Here is a 22,815-nt window from a genome sequence, read left to right as displayed (position 1 = left end):
TCTCCTCTACAGTACCATTTTGGCGGGAAGCCTTAGCATTGAACAGTTGTGTTGTTAAAGTGAAAAGTAATGCCTCCACCTTCGTAACTCCTCAACAGATGGCAGTACGGGTATGTGGCAGGTACTGGCTAGTTCAGTAGGCTCTCCTCTACAGTACCATTTTGGCGGGAAGCCTTAGCATTGAACGGTTGTGTTGTTAAAGTGAAAAGTAGTGCCTCCACCTTTGTAACTCCTCAACAGATGGCACTACTGGTATGCGGCAGGTACTGGCTTGTTCAGTAGACTTTCCTCTACAGTTCCTTTTTGGCGGGAAGCCTTAGCATTGAATGGTTGTGTTGTTAAAGTGAAAAGTAATGCCTCCACCTTCATAACTCCTCAACAGATGGCAGTACGGGTATGTGGCAGGTACTGGCTAGTTCAGTAGACTCTCCTCTACAGTACCATTTTGGCGGGAAGCCTTAGCATTGAACGAATGACGCAGAGATTGTTTGAAGACCGGACATCCATAGGGAGACCAAGGGGCTTGTTTATAAAGCCATTGTCCTCCCAACCCTGCTATATTCCTGCGAAACGTGGACGGTCTACAGACGTCAACATTGACACTGCAATAGAACACCACCTGAGCTCTGTGAGTGCAGCATTCTTCCGAATGAAGCAGAGATTGTTTGAAGACCGGGATATCTGTAGGGAGATCAAGGTGCTTGTTTATAAAGCCATTGTCCTCCCAACCCTGTTATATTCCTGTGAAACCTGGACTGTCTACAGACGTCAACATTGACACGACAAATAAATAGAACACCACCTGAGCTCTGTGAGTGCAGCATTCTTCGAATGAAGCAGAGAGTGTTTGAGGACCGGGACATCCGTAGGGAGATCAAGGTGCTTGTTTATAACGCCATTGTCCTCCCAACCCTGCTATATGCCTGCGAAACGTGGACTGTCTACAGACGTCACATGCAACTCCTGGAACAATTCCATCAGCGCTGCCTCCGGAAAATCCTGCAAATCTCTTGGGAGGACAAGCGGACAAATGTCAGCATTCTGGAAGAAGCAAAGACCGCCAGCATTGTAGCGATGCTCCGCCATCAACTCCGCTGGATCAGCCACGTTGTCCGGACGCCCGACCACCGTCTCCCAAAGCAGTTGCTCTACTCTGAAATCAAGAACGGAAAACGGAATGTTGGAGGGCAGGAAAAGAGATTGAAAGACGGGCTTAAAGACTCTGGCATAGACACTGAGAACTGGGAAGTGCTCCAGCTGGAGGTCAGCTGTGACCAGCAGTGCTGCAGAATTTGAAGAGGCACGAATGGAGGGCGAAAGAGAGAAACGTGCCAAGCCAACGGCAACTGAGACTGCCTTCCACTTGGAAACCGATGTCCTCACTGCGGAAGGGAGAAGATGCCGGTCAAGAAGAGGGCTCCACCGTCACCTACGGACCCTACTCGGACAACGAGGGATTTCCTAAGTAAGTAGTAAACTTGCGACCTACCCAAGGAATAGATAATTTGAATTACTTTGCTTCCAAAACCTGGATGACCACCAAGGCAATTAAGAAAGAAAGAGTGCTGCATAACCACCCCTGCGGGATGTACGCAATCACAACAATATTGCCTTTGAAACCCATTTTAATTAAGATACTCGTTTCCCGATCAGCGCTGACCCAGAAATTCGGCCTCTCGTCCATGTCCGGAGGGGACTTCGGCTGGTTGGGGATTAGGAGGAAATTGCTGGACGTGAAATCGCATCGGCCCTCCGGGACAATGTTGATGCTGATCCATGCCTACGGCATCTTCCTTCTCCGAGCTTCGAATTCCTCGCTGTAATCTGTTCCCTGCTTTACAAAGAGACTTGACTTGAAGATATTTATCAGACAGCGGAATTGGAATTCGGACACCACCAAAGCCGTCCCGACAGATGGCCGTGCAGTTGGAATGGAGCCCCCAAGGCTATCTAGTCCAACCCCCTTTGGCCATCCAGGAAGACACCATCAAAGCCGTCCCGGCAGATGGCCACACAGTTGGAATGCAGCCCCCAAGGCCATCCAGTCCAACCCCCTTTGGCCATCCAAGAAGACACCATCAAAGCCGTCCCGGCAGATGGCCACACAGTTGGAATGCAGCCCCCAAGGCCATCCAGTCCAACCCCCTTTGGCCATCCAAGAAGACACCATCAAAGCCGTCCCGGCAGATGGCCACACAGTTGGAATGCAGCCCCCAAGGCCATCCAGTCCAACCCCCTTTCGCCATCCAAGAAGACACCATCAAAGCCGTCCCGGCAGATGGCCACGCAGTTGGAATGCAGCCCCCAAGGCCATCCAGTCCAACCCCCTTTGGCCATCCAAGAAGACACCATCAAAGCCGTCCCGGCAGATGGCCACACAGTTGGAATGCAGCCCCCAAGGCCATCCAGTCCAACCCCCTTTGGCCATCCAAGAAGACACCATCAAAGCCGTCCCGGCAGATGGCCACACAGTTGGAATGCAGCCCCCAAGGCCATCCAGTCCAACCCTCTTTGGCCATCCAAGAAGACACCATTAAAGCCGTCCCGGCAGATGGCCGTGCAGTTGGAATGCAGCCCCCAAGGCCATCCAGTCCAACCCCCTTTGGCCATCCAAGAAGACACCATCAAAGCCGTCCCGGCAGATGGCCGTGCAGTTGGAATGGAGCCCCCAAGGCTATCTAGTCCAACCCCCTTTGGCCATCCAAGAAGACACCATCAAAGCCGTCCCGGCAGATGGCCACGCAGTTGGAATGCAGCCCCCAAGGCCATCCAGTCCAACCCCCTTTGGCCATCCAAGAAGACACCATCAAAGCCGTCCCGGCAGATGGCCACGCAGTTGGAATGCAGCCCCCAAGGCCATCCAGTCCAACCCCCTTTGGCCATCCAAGAAGACACCATCAAAGCCGTCCCGGCAGATGGCCACACAGTTGGAATGCAGCCCCCAAGGCCATCCAGTCCAACCCCCTTTGGCCATCCAAGAAGACACCATCAAAGCCGTCCCGGCAGATGGCCACGCAGTTGGAATGCAGCCCCCAAGGCCATCCAGTCCAACCCCCTTTGGCCATCCAAGAAGACACCATCAAAGCCGTCCCGGCAGATGGCCACGCAGTTGGAATGCAGCCCCCAAGGCCATCCAGTCCAACCCCCTTTGGCCATCCAAGAAGACACCATCAAAGCCGTCCCGGCAGATGGCCACGCAGTTGGAATGCAGCCCCCAAGGCCATCCAGTCCAACCCCCTTTGGCCATCCAAGAAGACACCATCAAAGCCGTCCCGGCAGATGGCCACGCAGTTGGAATGCAGCCCCCAAGGCCATCCAGCCCAACCCCCTTTGGCCATCCAAGAAGACACCATCAAAGCCGTCCCGGCAGATGGCCACGCAGTTGGAATGCAGCCCCCAAGGCCATCCAGTCCAACCCCCTTTGGCCATCCAAGAAGACACCATCAAAGCCGTCCCGGCAGATGGCCACACAGTTGGAATGCAGCCCCCAAGGCCATCCAGCCCAACCCCCTTTGGCCATCCAAGAAGACACCATCAAAGCCGTCCCGGCAGATGGCCACGCAGTTGAAATGCAGCCCCCAAGGCCATCCAGCCCAACCCCCTTTGGCCATCCAAGAAGACACCATCAAAGCCGTCCCGGCAGATGGCCACGCAGTTGGAATGCAGCCCCCAAGGCCATCCAGTCCAACCCCCTTTGGCCATCCAAGAAGACACCATTAAAGCCGTCCCGGCAGATGGCCGTGCAGTTGGAATGCAGCCCCCAAGGCCATCCAGTCCAACCCCCTTTGGCCATCCAAGAAGACACCATCAAAGCCGTCCCGGCAGATGGCCACGCAGTTGGAATGCAGCCCCCAAGGCCATCCAGTCCAACCCCCTTTGGCCATCCAAGAAGACACCATCAAAGCCGTCCCGGCAGATGGCCACACAGTTGGAATGGAGCCCCCAAGGCTATCCAGTCCAACCCCCTTTGGACATCAAAGAAGACACCATCAAAGCCTTCCCTGGGTCACAGCAACGCAAAACCAGCTCTTTCTCTTTTCTTTCGTTACCATTAAACCACACATGGCCACAGCAACACGTGGCTGGGTACAGCTAGACTATCTATATAAATAACAAAGATCATGTTCGTTTGTGCTATTCACAAAACTCGAAAAACACTGGACGAATTGCCACCAAATTTGGACACAAGACACCTAACAACCCAATGTATGTCCTTCACTCAAATAATTTGTCATTTGGGAATCGTAGTTTCTGGGATGTATAGTTCACCTACAATCAAAGAGCATTCTGAGCTCGACCAAATTTGGCACAAATAGTCTGCCCAAACTTGGCACATTTGGGCATATTATAGTTCACCTACAATATGCCCAAATGTGAACACTGGTGGAGTTTGGGGAAAATAGACCTTGACATTTGGGAGTTGTAGTTGCTGGGATTTATAGTTCACCTACAATCACAGCACATTCTGACCTTGACCAAACTTGGCACAAATACTCAGTCTGCCCAAACTTGGCACGGATACTCAATATGCCAAAATGTGAACACTGGTGGAGTTTGGGGAAAATAGACCTTGACATTTGGGAGTTGTGGTTGCTGGGATTTATAGTTCACCTACAATCAAAGAGCATTCTGAACTCGACCAAAGTTGGCACAAATACTCAGTCTGCCCAAACTTGGCACGGATAGTCAATATGCCCAAAAGTGAACACTGGTGGAGTGTAGGGAAAATAGACCTTGACATTTGGGAGTTGTAGTTGCTGGGATGTATAGTTCATCTACAAAGAGCATTCTGGACTCCACCATCAATGGATTTGAACCAAACTTGGCATACAGAACTCTCATGAACAACTGCATTGACCTTGAGTTTTGGAGTTGTAGTTCACCTACATCCAGAGAGCACTGTGGACTCAAACAATGATAGATCTGGACCAAACTTGGCACGAATATTCCATATGCCCAAATATGAACACAGGTGGAGTTTGGCGGAAATAGACCTTGACATTTGGGAGTTGTAGTTACTGGGATTTATAGTTCACCTACAATCAAAGAGCATTCTGAACTTGACCAGTAATGGAATTGAACCAACTTGGCACACAGAACCCCCTTGGCCAACAGAAACTATTGGAAGGGTTCAGTGGGCATTGACCTTGAGTTTGGGAGTTGTAGTTCACCTATCTCCAGAGAGCACTGTGGACTCTCTGGAGGGCATTGACCTTGGGCATTTCAGTGGGCATTGACCTTGAGTTTGGGAGTTGTAGTTCACCTATCTCCAGAGAGCACTGTGGACTCTCTGGAGGGCATTGACCTTGGGCATTTCAGTGGGCATTGACCTTGAGTTTGGGAGTTGTAGTTCACCTATCTCCAGAGAGCACTGTGGACTCAAACAATGATGGGTCTGGACCAAACTTGGCACGAATATTCCATATGCCCAAATATGAACACAGATGGAGATTGGGGGAAATAGACCTTGACATTTGGGAGTTGTAGTTACTGGGATTTATAGTTCACCTACAAAAAGCATTCTGGACACCACCATCAATGGAATTGAACCAACTTGGCACACAGAACCCCCTTGGCCAACAGAAACTATTGGAAGGGTTCAGTGGGCATTGACCTTGAGTTTGGGAGTTGTAGTTCACCTATCTCCAGAGAGCACTGTGGACTCTCTGGAGGGCATTGACCTTGGGCATTTCAGTGGGCATTGACCTTGAGTTTGGGAGTTGTAGTTCACCTATCTCCAGAGAGCACTGTGGACTCTCTGGAGGGCATTGACCTTGGGCATTTCAGTGGGCATTGACCTTGAGTTTGGGAGTTGTAGTTCACCTATCTCCAGAGAGCACTGTGGACTCTCTGGAGGGCATTGACCTTGGGCATTTCAGTGGGCATTGACCTTGAGTTTGGGAGTTGTAGTTCACCTATCTCCAGAGAGCACTGTGGACTCAAACAATGATGGGTCTGGACCAAACTTGGCACGAATATTCCATATGCCGAAATATGAACACAGGTGGAGTTTGGCGGAAATAAACCTTGACATTTGGGAGTTGTAGTTACTGGGATTTATAGTTCACCTAAAATCAAAGAGCATTCTGAACTCGACCAGTAATGGAATTGAACCAACTTGGCACACAGGACCCCCTTGGCCAACAGAAACTATTGGAAGGGTTCAGTGGGCATTGACCTTGAGTTTGGGAGTTGTAGTTCACCTACATCCAGAGAGCACTGTGGACTCAAACAATGATAGATCTGGACCAAACTTGGCACGAATATTCCATATGCCCAAATATGAACACAGGTGGAGTTTGGCGGAAATAGACCTTGACATTTGGGAGTTGTAGTTACTGGGATGTATAGTTCACCTACAGTCAAAGAGCTTTCTGAACCCACCAACTATAGAATTGGGCCAAACCTCCCACACAGAACCTCCATGACCAACAGAAAATAATGTGCTTCCTTTGGTGACCCCTTTAACACCCCGCGCGACCCTCCCAGTGGGTGCGACCCCCAGGTTGAGAAACACTGTGCTAAAGGGATGGCCTGTAACTCTGTTTGTTTGTTTGTTTGGAAGATGCTGTATTGTGTTTCTTTAAAGCTGTTTGGGTCGATGCTGTGAGCTGAGAGCGAGACAAGATATGAAGGTAGCCCAGAAACGTTTCATTCAGTGCGTCCGCATTACCTGCCGATGTCCTTTTGGCCTCGTGTGTGACGCAGACCGGGTATATTTCGGGATTTCCTCTTGAGCTCCAGCTGGACGGGGCTTAGAAGGATTTGAGTCTGGTTAGGATCCTTGCTCATGTCTATGGAATAATACCAAACTGGGAAAAATTAAATAGAATAAAATAATGTATATGTAATAATAACTGGAAAAATAATAATAAATAGGAATAAAATAATGTATATGTAATAATAACTGGAAAAATAATAATAACTGGAAAAATAATAATAAATAGGAATCAAATAATGTATATGTAATAATAACAAATTGGGAAAAATAAAAATAAATAAATAAGAATAAAATAATGTATATATGTAAAATACCAAACTGGAAAAAATTGAAATAGAATAAAATAATGTTTATGTAATAATAACTGGAAAAATAATAATAAATAGGAATCAAATAATGTTTATGTAATAATAACAAACTGGGAAAAATTAAATATAAATAAGAATAAAATAATGTATATGTGTAAAATACCAAACTGGAAAAAAATTAAATAGAATAAAATAATGTATATGTAATAATAACAAAATGGAAAACATAAATAGAATAAAATAATGTATATGTAATAATAACAAACTAGGAAAAATAAAAATAAATAAATAAGAATAAAATAATGTATATATGTAAAATACCAAACTGGGAAAAATTAAAAAATAAATAAGAATAAAATAATGTTTATGTAATAATAACTGGAAAAATAATAATAAATAGGAATAAAATAATGTTTATGTAATAATAACAAACTGGGGAAAGATAAATATAAATAGAATAAAATAATGTTTATGTAATAATAACTGGAATAATAATAATAAATAAGAATAAAATAATGTATATGTAATAATAACTGGAAAAATAAAAATAAATAAGAATAAAATAATGTATATGTAATAATAACAAACTGGGAAAAATAAAAATAAATAAATAAGAATAAAATAATGTATATATGTAAAATACCAAACTGTAAAAAATTAAATAGAATAAAATAATGTTTATGTAATAATAACAAACTGGGAAAAATAAAAATAAATAGAATAAAATAATGTATATGTAATAATAACAAACTGGGAAAAAATAAAATTAAATAGAATAAAATAATGTATATGCAATAATAACAAACTGGGAAAAATAAAAAATAAATAAGAATAAAATAATGTATGTGTAATAACTACTAGATAAAATAAATAGAATAAAATAATGTATATGCAATAATAACAATCAAAATAGAGTAAAATAATAAATCTATATAAATAAAAACATAATGTTCGTTTGTGGGGGTTCACATAACTCGAAAAAATAATAATAAATAAGAATAAAATAATGTATATGTGTAAAATACCAAACTGGAAAAAAATAAATAGAATAAAATAATGTATATGTAATAATAACTGGAAAAATAATAATAAATAGGAATAAAATAATGTATGTGTAATAATAACTGGAAAAATAATAATAAATAGGAATAAAATAATGTATGTAATAATAACAAACTGGAAAAAATAAAAAATAGAATAAAATAATGTATATGTAATAATAACAAACTGGGGAAAAATAAATAAGAATAAAATAATGTATATGTAATAATAACAATAAAATAGAGTAAAATAATAAATCAATATAAATAAAAACGTAATGTTCGTTTGTGGGATGAACATAATTGACACCAAATTTGGACACAACACACCTCTCAGGCAAACAAGTGACCATCACCCCTAAAACACACAAAAAACCCCCAGCAAAATGGACTTCAAACCATCAAAAATAAACTATATATACATATGCACATACACGTATACACACGCACACATACGTACATACAGACACACACATATATACACAAGCACACAGAGATATACGCATACGTGTATATATATGCACACATATACATATAGACGTACATACACACATACATACACAAGCACACACATACACAATATACATATGCACATATAAACACAGAAATACACAAATATATACACACTTATACACACATATGCACACACATATACGCCCATCTATCTCTATCTATGTATGCAAACACACATATATACACATACTATATATACACACACATATACACAAACACACACAAATATACACATACATGTGCATATGCACACATATACATATAGACATACATACACACATATATACACAAGCGCACACATATACACAATATACATATGCACATATAAACACAGAAATACACAAATATATACACACATATGCATCTATCTATCTATATATATGCATATATACATATATACACAAATATATACACACACACAAAACATATACACAGACTGGGCCACAGCAACGCGTGGCAGGGGACGGCTAGTCTATATAAATAAAAACATAATGTTCGTTTGTGGGGGTTAACATAACTCGAAAACCACGGACGAATTGACACCCAATTTGGACACAACACACCTAACAACTCAATGAGTGACCATCACTTTTAAAAAAATACACACAAAACATATACACAGACTGGGCCACAGCAATGCATGGCAGGGGATGGCTAGTCTATATAAATAAAAACATAATGTTCGTTTGTGGAGTTAACATAACTCAAAAACCACTGGACGAATTGACACCAGATTTGCACGCAACACACCTAACAACCCAATGAGTGACCATCACTTTTTTAAAAAACCACACAAAACATACACACAGACTGGGCCACAGCAATGCATGGCAGGGGACGGCTAGTCTATATAAATAAAAACATAATGTTCGTTTGTGGGGGTTAACATAATTCAAAAACCACTGGACAAATTGACACCCAATTTGGACACAACACACCTAACAACCCAATGAGTGACCATCACTTTTAAAAATATACACACAAAACATATACACAGACTGGGCCACAGCAACGCGTGGCAGGGGATGGCTAGTCTATATAAATAAAAACATAATGTTCGTTTGTGGGGGTTAACATAACTCAAAAACCACTGGACGAATTGACACCCAATTTGGACACAAGACACCTAACAACTCAATGAGTGACCGTCATGATTGCGTTGCCCTCATTACGAAAAGCTTTCCGATATCCTCGTCTGTGCACAACTCTATTTTTCCCATCGTTCTCCGTAAAGTCTTCCCGTCCTGCCCGGGGAGTCTGTTAATTAACGCGAGGTTTATTTCCGTGCCGGAGTCGGCCGGTCGGGCGCCGTTAAGGGGTTTATCCAACCAAGCTGTCGTCAAGTATTAGAGGACGGGCTACATAAGGTGCTCGGCGTAGCAAGATGTTTCCTCTCCTCGTGGATTCGGATATTCTTTTTTTGCGTACGAGAGAGGCTTAGACGACCGGGAAGGAGATCCTCGTCTGGCTCGATGTGAGGACCGGAGGAACGGGGTTTGGAGAAGGGTAAAGGCGGAGTAGTTGCATGAGCGTAATGGGCATCGGGAGTTGTTTTAATCGGACGGCGGATCCAGACTTTACTATCATGTAGGTACAACTCTGACGGGCTTATAGCTTTAGCTCAGGCATGGGCAAACTTGGGCCCTCCCGGTGTTTTGGACTTCAACTCCCACAATTCCTAGCAGCCGGTAGGCTGCTAGGAATTGTGGGAGTTGAAGTCCAAAACACCGGGAGGGCCCAAGTTTGCCCATGCCTGCTTTAGCTTCTCAGGCTGAGGAAGCGTGCAACGTTTGTTGTTCATTTTAATGTGTTCTTTCCTGGTTGTGTTTGAACTACGTTTCGATATGTTCAGTTATTGATGTGTTTGACTATGTTGTGCCTTGTTCAGTAGACTCTCCCCTACAGTTCCATTTTGGCAGGAAGCTTTAGCATTGAACTGTTCTGTTGTTAAAGTGAAAGGTAATGCCTCCACCTTCGTAACTCCTCAACAGATGGCAGTACAGGTATGGGGGAGGTACTGGCTTGTTCAGAAGACTCTCCTCTACAGTTCCATTTTGGCGGGAAGCCTTAGCATTGAACTGTTGTGTTGTTAAAGTGAAAGGTAATGCCTCCTCCTTCGTAACTCCTCAACAGATGGCAGTACTGGTATGCAGCAGGTACTGGCTTGTTCAGAAGACTCTCCTCTACCGTTCCATTTTGGTGGGAAGCCTTAGCATTGAACGGTTGTGTTGTTAAAGTGCGAAGTATGGAACCCTACACAGACAGTCAATCAATGTGCCTTAAGCAACGTATGCAGCAGGTACTAGCTTGTTCAGTAGACTCTCCTCTACAGTTCCATTTTGGCCGGAAGCCTTAGCATTGAATGGTTGTGTTGTTAAAGTGCGAAGTATGGAACCCTGAGCAGAAGGTCGGTCAATGCGACTTAAGCACTGTATTCAGCAGGTACTGGCTTGTTCAGTAGACTCTCCTGTACAGTTCCATTTTGGTGGGAAGCCTTAGCATTGAATGGTTGTGTTGTTAAAGTGTGGAGTATGGAACCCTACACAGACAGTCAATCAATGCGACTTAAGCACTGTATGCAGCGGGTACTGGCTTGTTCAGTAGACTCTCTTCTACAGTTCCATTTTGGTGGGAAGTCTTAGCATTGAATGGTTGTGTTGTTAAAGTGTGGAGTTTTGAACCCTGCATAGACGATCAATCAATACGACTTAAGAACTGTATGCAGCAGGTACTGGCTTGTTCAGTAGACTCTCCTCTAGAGTTCCATTTTGGCGGGAAGCCTTAGTACTGAATGGTGTGTTGTTAAAGTGCGGAGTATGGAACCCTGTGCAGACAGTTGGTCAATGCAGCATAAACAATGTGCAGTCATTGAATTCTTGACAGCAGAAGGTGTCACCTCAACATCTTTAAACTTACTCGCCCAACGACACACAGTACTCACATCAACACAATCACCATAAGCAGCGATTACTCTCCTTTGGGGTGACACCTTCTGCTGTGAAGGAAAATTGCATTCAAAGCACCCCCGACTGATGGCCATCCAGCCTCTGTTTAAAAGCTTCCAAAAAAGGAGCCTCCACCACATTCCTGGGCAGAGAGTTCCACTGGTGAACAGCTCTCACAATCCTCTTCGTTTGCCATTTTCCCATAAAGCTCACACTACTTTTTTTTTGTGACGAACCAACTCAAAATTTGTGTTTCTTTTCCCCCTCCGTGCAGAGTTACTGTGAGTCCACGGCAGAACCTGCCACGCATCACGTTGAAGGGAACGTTTCAGGGCGCGAAAGTGGTCCGGGGCCCCGACTGGGAATGGGCCAACCAAGACGGTAAGATGCTTCCTCTTGTAAAGCAAACTCTGATGACCAAAAGAAAATACTGGAAGGGTTTGATGGGCATTGACCTTGAGTTTGGGAGTTCTAGTTTACCTACATCCAGAGAGCACTGTGGACTCAGGCAATGATGGATCTGGACCAAAACTTGGCACGAATAATCAATATGCCCCAATGTGAACACTGGTGGAGTTTGGGGAAAATAGACCTTGACGTTTGGGAGTTGTAGTTACGGGGATTTATAGTTCACCTACAATCAGAGAGCATTCTGAACTCCACTAAGGATGGAATTGAAGCAAATTGGCACACAGAACTCCCATGATCAACAGCAAATACTAGAAAGGGCTTGGCGGCATTGACCTTGATTTTGGGAGTTCTAGTTCACCTATATCAAGAGAGCACTATGGACTCAAACAATTATGGATCTGGACCAAACTTGGCATGAATACTCAATATGCCCAAATGTGAGTTTGGGGAAAATAGACCTTGACATTTGGGAGTTGTAGTTGCTGGGATTTATAGTTCACCTACAATAAAAGAGCATTCTGAACTCCACCATCAATGTAATTGCACCAAACTTGGCACATAGAATTCCCATGACCAACAGAAAATACTGGAAAGGTTTGCTGGGCATTGACATTGAGTTTTGGAGTTGTAGTTCACCTCCATCCAGAGAGCACTGTGGACTCAAACAATGATGGATCTGGACCAAACTTGGAACAAATACTCAGTCTGCCCAAACTTGGCACGGATACTCAATCTGCCCAAATGTGAACACTGGTGGAGTTTGGGGAAAATAGACCTTGACATTTGGGAGTTGTTGTTGCTGGGATTTATAGTTCACCTACAATAAAAGAGCATTCTGAACTCCACCAGCAATGGTATTGAACCAACTTGGCACACAGAACTCCCATGATCAACAGAAAATACTGGAAAGGTTTGGTGGACATTGACCTTGAGTTTTGGAGTTTTAGTTCACCTACATTTAGAGAGCAGTGTGGAGTCAAACAATGATGGATCTGGACCAAACTTGGCACAAATATTCCATAAGCCCAAATATGAACACAAATGGAGTTTGGGGGAAATAGACCTTGACATTTGGGAGTTGTCATTACGGGGATGTATAGTTCACCTACAATCAAAGAGCATTCTGAACCCACCAACAACAGAATGCCCCAAACTTGGCACGGATACTCAATATGCCCAAATGTGAACACTGGTGGAGTTTGGGGGGAAAAGACCTTGACATTTGGGAGTTGTAGTTGCTGGGATTTATTGTTCACCTGCAACCAAAGAGCATTCTGAACTCCACCATCAATGGAATTGAACCAAACTTGGCACGCATAACTCCCATGAGCAACACAAAATACCAGAAAGGGTTGGTGGCATTCTCTCCTGACGTTTCACCCATATCTATGGTAGGCATCCTCAGAAGTTGTGAGGTCTGTTGGAAACTAGGAAAATGGGGTTTATATATCTGTGGAATAATAATGTCCAGGGAAAGAACTCTTGTCTGTTTGAGGCAAGTGTACATGCTGCAATTCCAGAAGCATTCTCTCCTGATGTTTCGCCCACATCTATGGCAGGCATCTTCAGAGGTGGTGAGGTCTGTTGGAAACTAGGCAAGTTAGGTTTATATATCTGTAGAATGATGTCCAGGGAAAGAACTCTTGTCTGTTTGAGGCAAGTGTGCATGCTGCAATTCCAGAAGCATTCTCTCCTGATGTTTCGCCCACATCTATGGCAGGCATCTTCAGAGATGGTGAGGTCTGTTGGAAACTAGGCAAGTTAGGTTTATATATCTGTAGAATGATGTCCAGGGAAAGAACTCTTGTCTGTTTGAGGCAAGTGTGCATGCTGCAATTCCAGAAGCATTCTCTCCTGACGTTTTGCCCACATCTATGGCAGGCATCCTCAGAGGTGGAATAATGTCAAGGGTGGGAGAAAGAACTCTTGTCTGTTGGAGGTCGATGTGAATGTTGCAACTGGCCACCTTGATTAGCATTGAATGGCCTTGCAGCTTAAAGGTCTGGGTGCTTCCTGCCTGGGGGAATCCTTTGTTTCCAACAAAACTCACAATCACTCGGCTTCAAGACTGATTCACAAATCAAATAGAGAATATGAGATTAATGTTCCCCTGCTGTGTTAAGAAGCTTGGACCTTAAAAGCATGCACTTGCGTGTGGCATATTGGGACGGGCAAAGACGTGATGGATTACACGCAGTCACTGTGTCAGACAGGTTCCACTTTTGACCTTCTGAGCTCCGTGTGCCTCTCTCCAGACATCGATTTTTTCCTCCTTTCCTTCCGTCCTTCCTTTGTCCCCACAACTAAAAACAGAGTCAGGATTCTGTTTTTACTTTTGCATCTGCAATTACAGAAGCATCCTCTCCTGACATTTCGCCCACATCTATGGCAGGCATCCTCAGGTTGAGGGGTCGGTTGGAAACTAGACAAGTGAAGTTTCTATATCTGTGGAATAATGCCCACGTGTCGTCTTCTTCTTTGCCTCCGAAACAGGCGGCGAAGGCAAAACGGGGCGTGTCGTGGACATCCGCGGCTGGGACGTCGAGACCGGGCGGAGCGTGGCCAGCGTGACGTGGGCCGACGGCACCACCAACGTGTACCGGGTGGGGCACAAGGGGAAAGTGGACCTGAAGTGCATCGCAGAAGCATCCGGAGGGTTTTACTACAAGGAGCACCTCCCAAGATTAGGTACATGCGGCGCCATTTTAACTCAGGACCTATGTATAGATAGTACCGAAGTGAAAACATTAGGTAGAACTTCCTGGGGGCAAGAGCTATTTAATAGTAGTATATGCTGCCTCAGAGAATAGTGGAGGCTTTTGAGTAGAAGCAGGATGGTCATCTGTCGGGAGGGCTTTGATGGCGGCAGAAGGGGGTTGGACTGAATGGCTCTTCTGGTCTCTCCCAACTCTGGGATTCTGTTGTTCGACTATCTACCTACCTATCTAGCAGATCTGACACTCCCAAGGTACACCGTCTCTTTCCATAGAGCAAGGTGGGTGAGCAGCACAGCTGTCTGTCACACTTGAGAATTATTAGATTGAGTCTTTTATAGGAATATTCCGCTGATGTTGTTCCAAAGCTGTAAAGGAATGATAGATGTTTTTCCAGCCTGAAACAGGTTGAGTCCATCTCAGTTCCCGACAGATGTTGACTCTCCTTAATTAGTCTTGGCAAACGTAAGGAGCCTTGTGTTGATGTCCTTTAACTGGATGACCCTTGGGATTTCTTCCAGCTCTAGGATTCTATGATTTGACTATCTTATCTATCTTAATCTATCTATCTAGCTATCGGGGTTGGACTGGATGACCCTTGAGATTTCTTCAAACTCTAGCATTGTATGATTCAATTATCAATCAACAAGTCAGCCAGTTTGTCTAAGGGGTTTGGATTGGATCTCTCTCAACTCAAGGTTACTAGGGTTTCACTCTCAATCAGGGTTGGACTGGATGGCCCTTGAGGTCTCGTCCAACTCTAGGATTCTATTATCTATTTATCTGCCTATCTAAGGGGGTTGGACTGGATGGCCGTTGAGGTCTCTTCCAACTCTAGGATTCTATGACCTATCTATGTAAGGAGGTTGGGCTGGATGGCCTTTGTGGTCGCTATCAACTTTAGGTTGCTATGGTTCAACTATCTATCAGGATTGGACTGGATGGCCCTTGAGGTCTCTTCCAACTCTAGGATTCTATGATCAATCTATCGGTCTACCTAAGGTGTATGGACTAAATGGCCCTTGAGGTCTCTTCTAACTCTAGGATTCTATTATTCAACAATCTATCTATCTATTAGGGTTGGACTGGATGGCCCTTGAGGTCTCTCCCAACTCTTGGATTGTATGATCTATCTATCTATCTATCTATCTATCTATCTATCTATGGAGTTGGACTGGATGGCCCTTGAGGTCACTTCCAACTCTTGGAATGTATGATCTATCTGTCTACCTGCCTATCTATCTATCTATCTGTCTGTCTATCTAAGGGGGTTGGACTGGATGACCCTTGTGGTCTCTCCCAACTCTAGGATTCTATGATTTGACTATTGGGGTTGGACTGGATGGTCCTTGAGGTCTCTTCTAACTCTAGGATACTATTATTCAACTGTCACCTATCTGTCTGTCTGTCTTATCTATTTATCTATCTATCTATCTATCTATCTATCTATCCTTCCATCCATCCATCTATCTATCTTTCTATCTATGGAGGTGGAACTGGATGGCCCTTGAGTCTCTTCCAGTCCTATGATTCTGTGATTCTGTAGTTCTCGTCGTAAATGTCCGAGGCGCATTTGGCTTCTCCTTGTCCAAAGGGTCATTCAGGCTGCGTTGAGGCAGAGAAACAACCATTCCTTCTTTCTCTGGAGTCCTTCCCTATGTAGCCAAAGTCCACGCAGCTCAAGGAGGGCATGTCAGCTCAGTTAGAGCAAGCCATACCCTCGTTGACACAGACATCGATGAAGGTGGTGGTGCTTAACTCCTATCTTAGGGCCATGTCAACCTTGTGGTTGCCTCAAAGAACCATTGAATCCATCTTGTCTCCCAACAAATTGCGAACAAATTGAAATTGAATCCAGACAAGACAGAGGTCCTCCTGGTCAGTCACAAGGCCGAACAGGGCAGAGGGTTACAGCCTGTGTTGGACGGGGTCGCACTCCCCTTGAAGACGCAGGTTCGCAGCTTGGGAGTGATCCTGGACTCATCGCTGAGCCTGGAACCCCAGGTTTCAGCGGTGACCAGGGGAGCATTCGCACAGTTAAAACTCGTGCGCCAGCTGCGCCCGTACCTTGGGAAGTCTGACTTCTAGCTCTGGTTACATCCCATCTTGACTACTGCAACGCTCTCTACATGGGGTTGCCCTTGAAGATGGCCCGGAAGCTTCAATTGGTCCAACGTGCGGCAGCCATGATACTAACAGGAGCGGGATGCAGGGAGCACACAACCCCCTTGCTGTATTTATTTATTTATTTATTTATTTATTTATTAATGCGCTTGTATACCGCTAATATCTCAGCCTAAATCGGCGACTCATTGCGGTTTACAACACTTAAAAAACAACAGTATTCAGTTTAAAAGCATAAAACACATATACAATACAAATTATTGGGCCACCAATAACCATCCAATGCACCTCGTAACTGGAGTCGCAATCCAAATTCATCGTCCATGATTACCAGTCCTTTAGTCATCATAATTCGTTGCAACGGATTAACCGAATGCTTGTTTAAACATCCATGTCTTCAATCTTTTCCGAAACACCATCAGCGAGGGGGCTGATCTTACCTCTATGGGGAGGGTGTTCCAAAGCCGAGGAGCCACCACAGAAAAGGCCCTGTCTCTCGTCCCCGCCAGCCGCACTTGTGAAGCCGGCGGGATAGAGAGCAGGGACTCCCCAGAAGATCTTAGGGTCCTGGTGGGCTGATAGGTTGAGATACGTTCGGATAGATAAGTACCAGCTCCATTGGCTGCCGATTTGCTACCGGGCTCAATTCAAGGTGCTGGCGTTGGCCTATAAAGCCCTAAATGGTTCCGGCCCAAGATACCTATCTGACCGCATCTCGGCCTATGAGCCCACCAGGACTTTAAGATCATCCGGGGAGGCCCTGCTCTCGATCCCGCCTGCCTCACAGGCACGCCTGGCGGGGACAAGAGACAGGGCCTTCTCGGTGGTGGCTCCTCGGCTGTGGAACACCCTTCCCGTGGACATCAGACTGCCTCCTTCCCTGATGATATTCCGCAGGAAATTAAAGACTTGGCTGTTCAAGAAGGCGTTCGAACAAGAAGTGCAAAAATTGGTAATGACGACAGGAATGGAACAACGGAAAATGATCCTGGATTGTGGTTCAAACGATGAGACGACGCGAATGGCTTTTTGTAGTATTGATATTGTTGATGTTTTTGATGACGATGTTTTTGGTTATTGCTAGATTGATATTTTAGATTGTGTCTTGAATTTTGAACCTTGTTCTTTCTATGTTGTATATAATAACCTATCTTGTGGTTATTGATCAATCCCGCATCGCTGCCACCAAATTATAATAACCTATATATAGCTTCGCAGATGGCCAATACGATCAATCCCACCATCTACTACCAAATATAATAACTACGCTTTAAGGCTGCCTGGACAAGGGGGTCAAACAGATCCCACCACTGTCCCTCTTTTACTAAATACAGACTCCACTGGTACCTATAGAACTCTTGAGGAGATGTCTCTCTATTTAAACTTTCGCTGCCACCATATCCTAAATGAACAGGAACCCTCTAGCTGGTTGGAAAAGGTAAAAATGCTTCTTAGACCACCAAATACTGTGTCTTTTAAAAGGTTTATTTGAAGGAAAACAGGTGAGGTTGGTTTAGAAAGGAAAAGGACTAAATTCTTAAATGTAGACTTGACTCAAGCTTTTAAGTTTCAAAAATAACAAGGAAAGTTTATTTAATATAATACAGGATGAATTGAATGCAGTTGAAGAGGCTTGGCTGTTACAGATAAAAATGTGTTGTTTCTTAAAAGCGTAGCGGTTGCAAGAGAATGGTTCTTTCTTAGTTACAAATCTAAAACCCAGCTATTTCTTCCCTAAATAGCTGTAACTAGTTTGCCACAGCTCACTTGGCTGGCCAACTTCAGGCAAACTGCCTATTCTAATCACGAAACTCCTAAACAGCTTCTGTAACCCTGCTCTAACTCTAACATCAGCAGACTGACTCACTAAAAACAGCTTCTTTCTTTCCCTCCAACAGTCTAACTCCGCCCCCCTTTTACAAACCAATCCTAGCTACTCTAAGGCTGGCTTAGGCCTAGGCCACTCCCCCTCTCTGAACTGGAGTCTTTCCCTAAACTAAGATGGCTTCTGCTGACCTCTGCCAGGCCTTCTAAGCTGAAATTAGCTAGCCTGCCTCTCCTAGGCCCTGCCACCCCGGCTGGCAAGGTAAGGGATCTTCACATTGTACACCGCTGTGAGTCGCCCTCGGGCTGAGAACAGCGGTATAGAAGCAAAGTAAATAAGTAAGTAAATAAATAAATAAATAAACTCCCATCAGGTCTAATGATGAGAAGCGCAAGAGTTGGCGTCCGGCATCTGGAGGGCCACATTAGATGACACGAAGGGCTAGATTTGGCCCGCGGGCCTTGAGTTTGACGCTGCCTGTCCTTCTTCTGCCCACTTCGTAGGCAAACCGGCCGAGTTGCAGAAAAAGGAGAGCACGGAGAGACACCCGTTTCAGCACGGAGACAAAGTGAAGTGCCTCCTCGACATCGACATTTTGCGAGAGATGCAGGAAGGACACGGGGGATGGAATCCCAAAATGGCCGAGGTAGGAGACACGTCCACGCTTTGGTCCAGTTTAATGGAGGCGTTCTGAGAAACGGCGAGACTCACAAGATCAGCTTCGTGGTTTTTTGCTTATATCTTTTCGGAAGAACGGTGAATAAATCCGAATCAAATCTCTTACGTAGGAACCAGAAAAGTTTCTTTTGGGCTTCAAATTTGTTTTCATGATCCCATTACCATCTTATTTATATCCAGTATTTTCTGTTGGTCATGGGAGAACTGTGTGCCAAGTTTGGTTCAATTCCATCATTGGCGGGGTTCAGAATGCTCTGTGATTGTAGGTGAACTATAAATCCCAGCAACTACAACTCCCAAATGTCAAGATTTTATTTCCCCCAAACTCCACCAGTGTTCACATTTGGGCATATTGAGTATTCGTGTAGAGTTTGGTCCAGAGCCATCATTGTTTGAGTCCGCAGTGATCTCTGGATGTAGGTGAACTACAACTCCAAAACCAAAGGACACTGCCCACCAAACCCTTCCAGTATTTTCTGTTAGTCATGGGAGAACTGTGTGCCAAGTTTGATTCAATTCCATCATTGGTGGGGTTCAGAATGCTCTGTGATGGTAGGTGAACTATAAATCCCAGCAACTACAACTCCCAAATGTCAAGATTTTATTTCCCCCAAATTCCACCAGTGTTCATATTTGGGCATATTGAGTATTCGTGCAGAGTTTGGTCCAGATCCATCATGGTTTGAGTCCGCAGTGATCTCTGGATGTAGGTGAACTACAACTCCAAAACCAAAGGACAGTGCCCACCAAACCCTTCCAGTATTTTCTGTTGGTCATGGGAGTTCTGTGTGCCAAGTTTGGTTCAATTCCGTCATTGGCGGGGTTCAGAATGCTCTGTGATTGTAGGTGAACTATAAATCCCAGCAACTACAACTCCCAAATGTCAAGATTTTATTTTCCCCAAACTCCACCAGTGTTCACATTTGGGCATCTTGAGTATTTGTGTAGAGTTTGGTCCAGATCCATCATGGTTTGAGTCCGCAGTGATCTCTGGATGTAGGTGAACTACAACTCCCAATACTCAACATCAGTGCCCACCAAACACAGTATTTTCTGTTGGTCATGGGAGAACTGTGGGCCAAGTTTGGTTCAATTCCATCATTGGCGGGGTTCAGAATGCTCTGTGATTGTAGGTGAACTATAAATCCCAGCAACTACAACTCCCAAATGTCAAGATTTTATTTTCCCCAAACTCCACCAGTGTTCACATTTGGGCATCTTGAGTATTTGTGTAGAGTTTGGTCCAGATCCATCATGGTTTGAGTCCGCAGTGATCTCTGGATGTAGGTGAACTATAACTCCAAAACCAAAGGACACTGCCCACCAAACCCTTCCAGTATTTTCTGTTGGTCATGGGAGAACTGTGTGCCAAGTTTGGTTCAATTCCATCATTGGTGGGGTTCAGAATGCTCTGTGATGGTAGGTGAACTATAAATCCCAGCAACTACCACTCCCAAATGCCAAGATTCTATTTTATGTATATTGTATGTATATTATGTTGATAAGTTTTGACATTGACATTGGGTCACAACAGCAACAACATCAACAACAACAATCTATATCAATAAAAATGTAATGTTCGTTTGTGGTATTAACAGAACTCAAAAACCAGTGGGCCAATTGACACCAAATTTGGACAGCATAGACCTAACAACCCAATGTATTTCCTTCACTCAAAATGTTTTGATTTTGTCATTTGGGAGTTGTAGTTGCTGGGATTTATAGTTCACCTACAACCAAAGAGCATTCTGAACCCCACCAACAATGGAATTGAACCATACTTGGCACACAGTTCTCCCATGACCAACAGAAAATACTGGAAGGGTTTGGTGGGCAGTGTCCTTGAGTTTGGGAGTTGTAGTTCACCTACATCCAGAGATCACTGCGGACACAAACCATGATGGATCTGGACCAAACTCTGCACGAATACTCAAGATGCCCAAATGTGAACACTGGTGGAGTTCGGGGAAAATAGAATCTTGACATTTGGGAGTTGTAGTTGCTGGGATTTATAGTTCACCTACAATCACAGAGCATTCTGAACTCCACCAACGATGGAACTGAACCAAACTTGGCACACAGTTCTCCCATGACCAACAGAAAACACTGGAAGGGTTTGGTGGGCAGTGTCCTTTGGTTTTGGAGTTGTAGTTCACCTACGTCCAGAGATCACTGTGGACTCAAACCATGATGTATCTGGACCAAAATCTGCACAAATACTCAAGATGCCCAAATGTGAACACTGGTGGAGTTTGGGGAAAATAGAATCTTGACATTTGGGAGTTGTAGTTGCTGGGATTTATAGTTCACCTACAATCACAGAGCATTCTGAACCCCACCAACGAAACAATTGGGCCAAAACTCCCACACAGAACCCCCATGTGGGCCACAGCAACGCGTGGCAGGGGACAGCTAGTAAATAATAACAATAATAATAGGTTCTTGTGGGTTTTTTCGGGCTATAGAGTCATGTTCTAGAGGCATTTCTCCTGACGTTTCGCCTGCATCTATGGCAAGCATCCTCAGAGGTAGTGAACAATAATAATAATAATAATAATAATAATAATAATAATAATAACTGGGACTGTGGCACATGAAATATATAGCCTCGAAGCCATAGAGCAAGTGATGACAAGTTAATCTATTGTTGAAGGCTTTCATGGCCGGAATCACTGGTTTGTTGTGCGTTTTCCGGGCTGTCTGGCCATGTTCCAGAAGCATTCTTTCCTGACATTTTGCCTGCATCTATAGCAGGCATCCTCAGAGGATGTGAGGTCTGAGGATCTCTGCCTCTAAGGATGCCTGCCTCTGAGGATGCCTGCCATAGACGCAGGCAAAATGTCAGGAGAGAATGCTTCTGGAACATGGCCAGACAGCCTGGAAAACTCACAACGATGACAAGTTACTTCTTAAACATGGCGATGAATCTGTGGGAAGGAGCAACGTCTTGTGACTGTGATATTTGAAAGGGCACTTGCTTTGGATTTTGAGTTTCATTCCGTCTCCTGGCCTTGACTCCCCAAAGTTCATCGGCCAGACCGGGACCGTGCACCGGATCACGGATCGAGGAGACGTGCGGGTCCAGTTCAACAGCGATACGCGATGGACGTTTCATCCCGGGGCGCTGACCAAGGTGAGTGCCATGATAACCACCTAGTGATGGATCTCAGGAATTTGCAGGAATCCTTTGTATAATTTTATTGGTTGTAAAACTACATAGGATGTTTGGTGTTGGGACTGAGCTCTTGACTACAGTTACAAGATATATCCAAGGTCCTCCTTTGTGCATGTGGCAGGGCTCAGGCTGCATTGTAGTAGGTGGACTGTGGTTTGCTCTTCTCCACACTCGCATGTCGTGGACTCCACTTCGTGGCAAGGTTGGCTCTGCATCTCATGTTCAGCGTCTTCCAAGTCGCCCAGCCTTCTGTGTGCCCAGGAGGAAGTTTCTCATTCAGTATCAGCCACTGATTGAGGTTCTGAGTTTTAGCCTGCCACTTTTGGACTCTCGCTTGCTGAGGTGTTCCTGCGAGTATCTC

At 44.6% G+C, this 22,815-nt stretch overlaps 1 protein-coding gene across 3 annotated transcripts in view; it reads left to right on the top strand.

Moving 5' to 3' along the window:
* Window positions 1-22,815, top strand: part of MIB2 (MIB E3 ubiquitin protein ligase 2) — an 88,127-nt gene that overhangs the window by 38,571 nt on the left and 26,741 nt on the right. For 2 of the 3 annotated variants that reach the window (XM_067472957.1, XM_067472958.1), the window contains exons 4-7: window positions 11,802-11,908; window positions 14,432-14,626; window positions 19,105-19,247; window positions 22,305-22,412. In XM_067472957.1, the coding sequence (XP_067329058.1) occupies window positions 11,802-11,908; window positions 14,432-14,626; window positions 19,105-19,247; window positions 22,305-22,412 (553 nt within the window). Of the gene's footprint in view, window positions 1-9,838; window positions 10,170-11,801; window positions 11,909-14,431; window positions 14,627-19,104; window positions 19,248-22,304; window positions 22,413-22,815 lie in introns of those variants that run through there. The other variant, XM_067472959.1, reaches the window with a different exon arrangement.

This window comes from Anolis sagrei, chromosome 13 (genome assembly GCF_037176765.1).
Source record: "Anolis sagrei isolate rAnoSag1 chromosome 13, rAnoSag1.mat, whole genome shotgun sequence".
Lineage (NCBI taxonomy): Eukaryota > Metazoa > Chordata > Lepidosauria > Squamata > Dactyloidae > Anolis > Anolis sagrei.
Note: the sequence above shows the minus strand (reverse complement) of the source record. Positions and strands in the feature narration are given on the sequence as shown.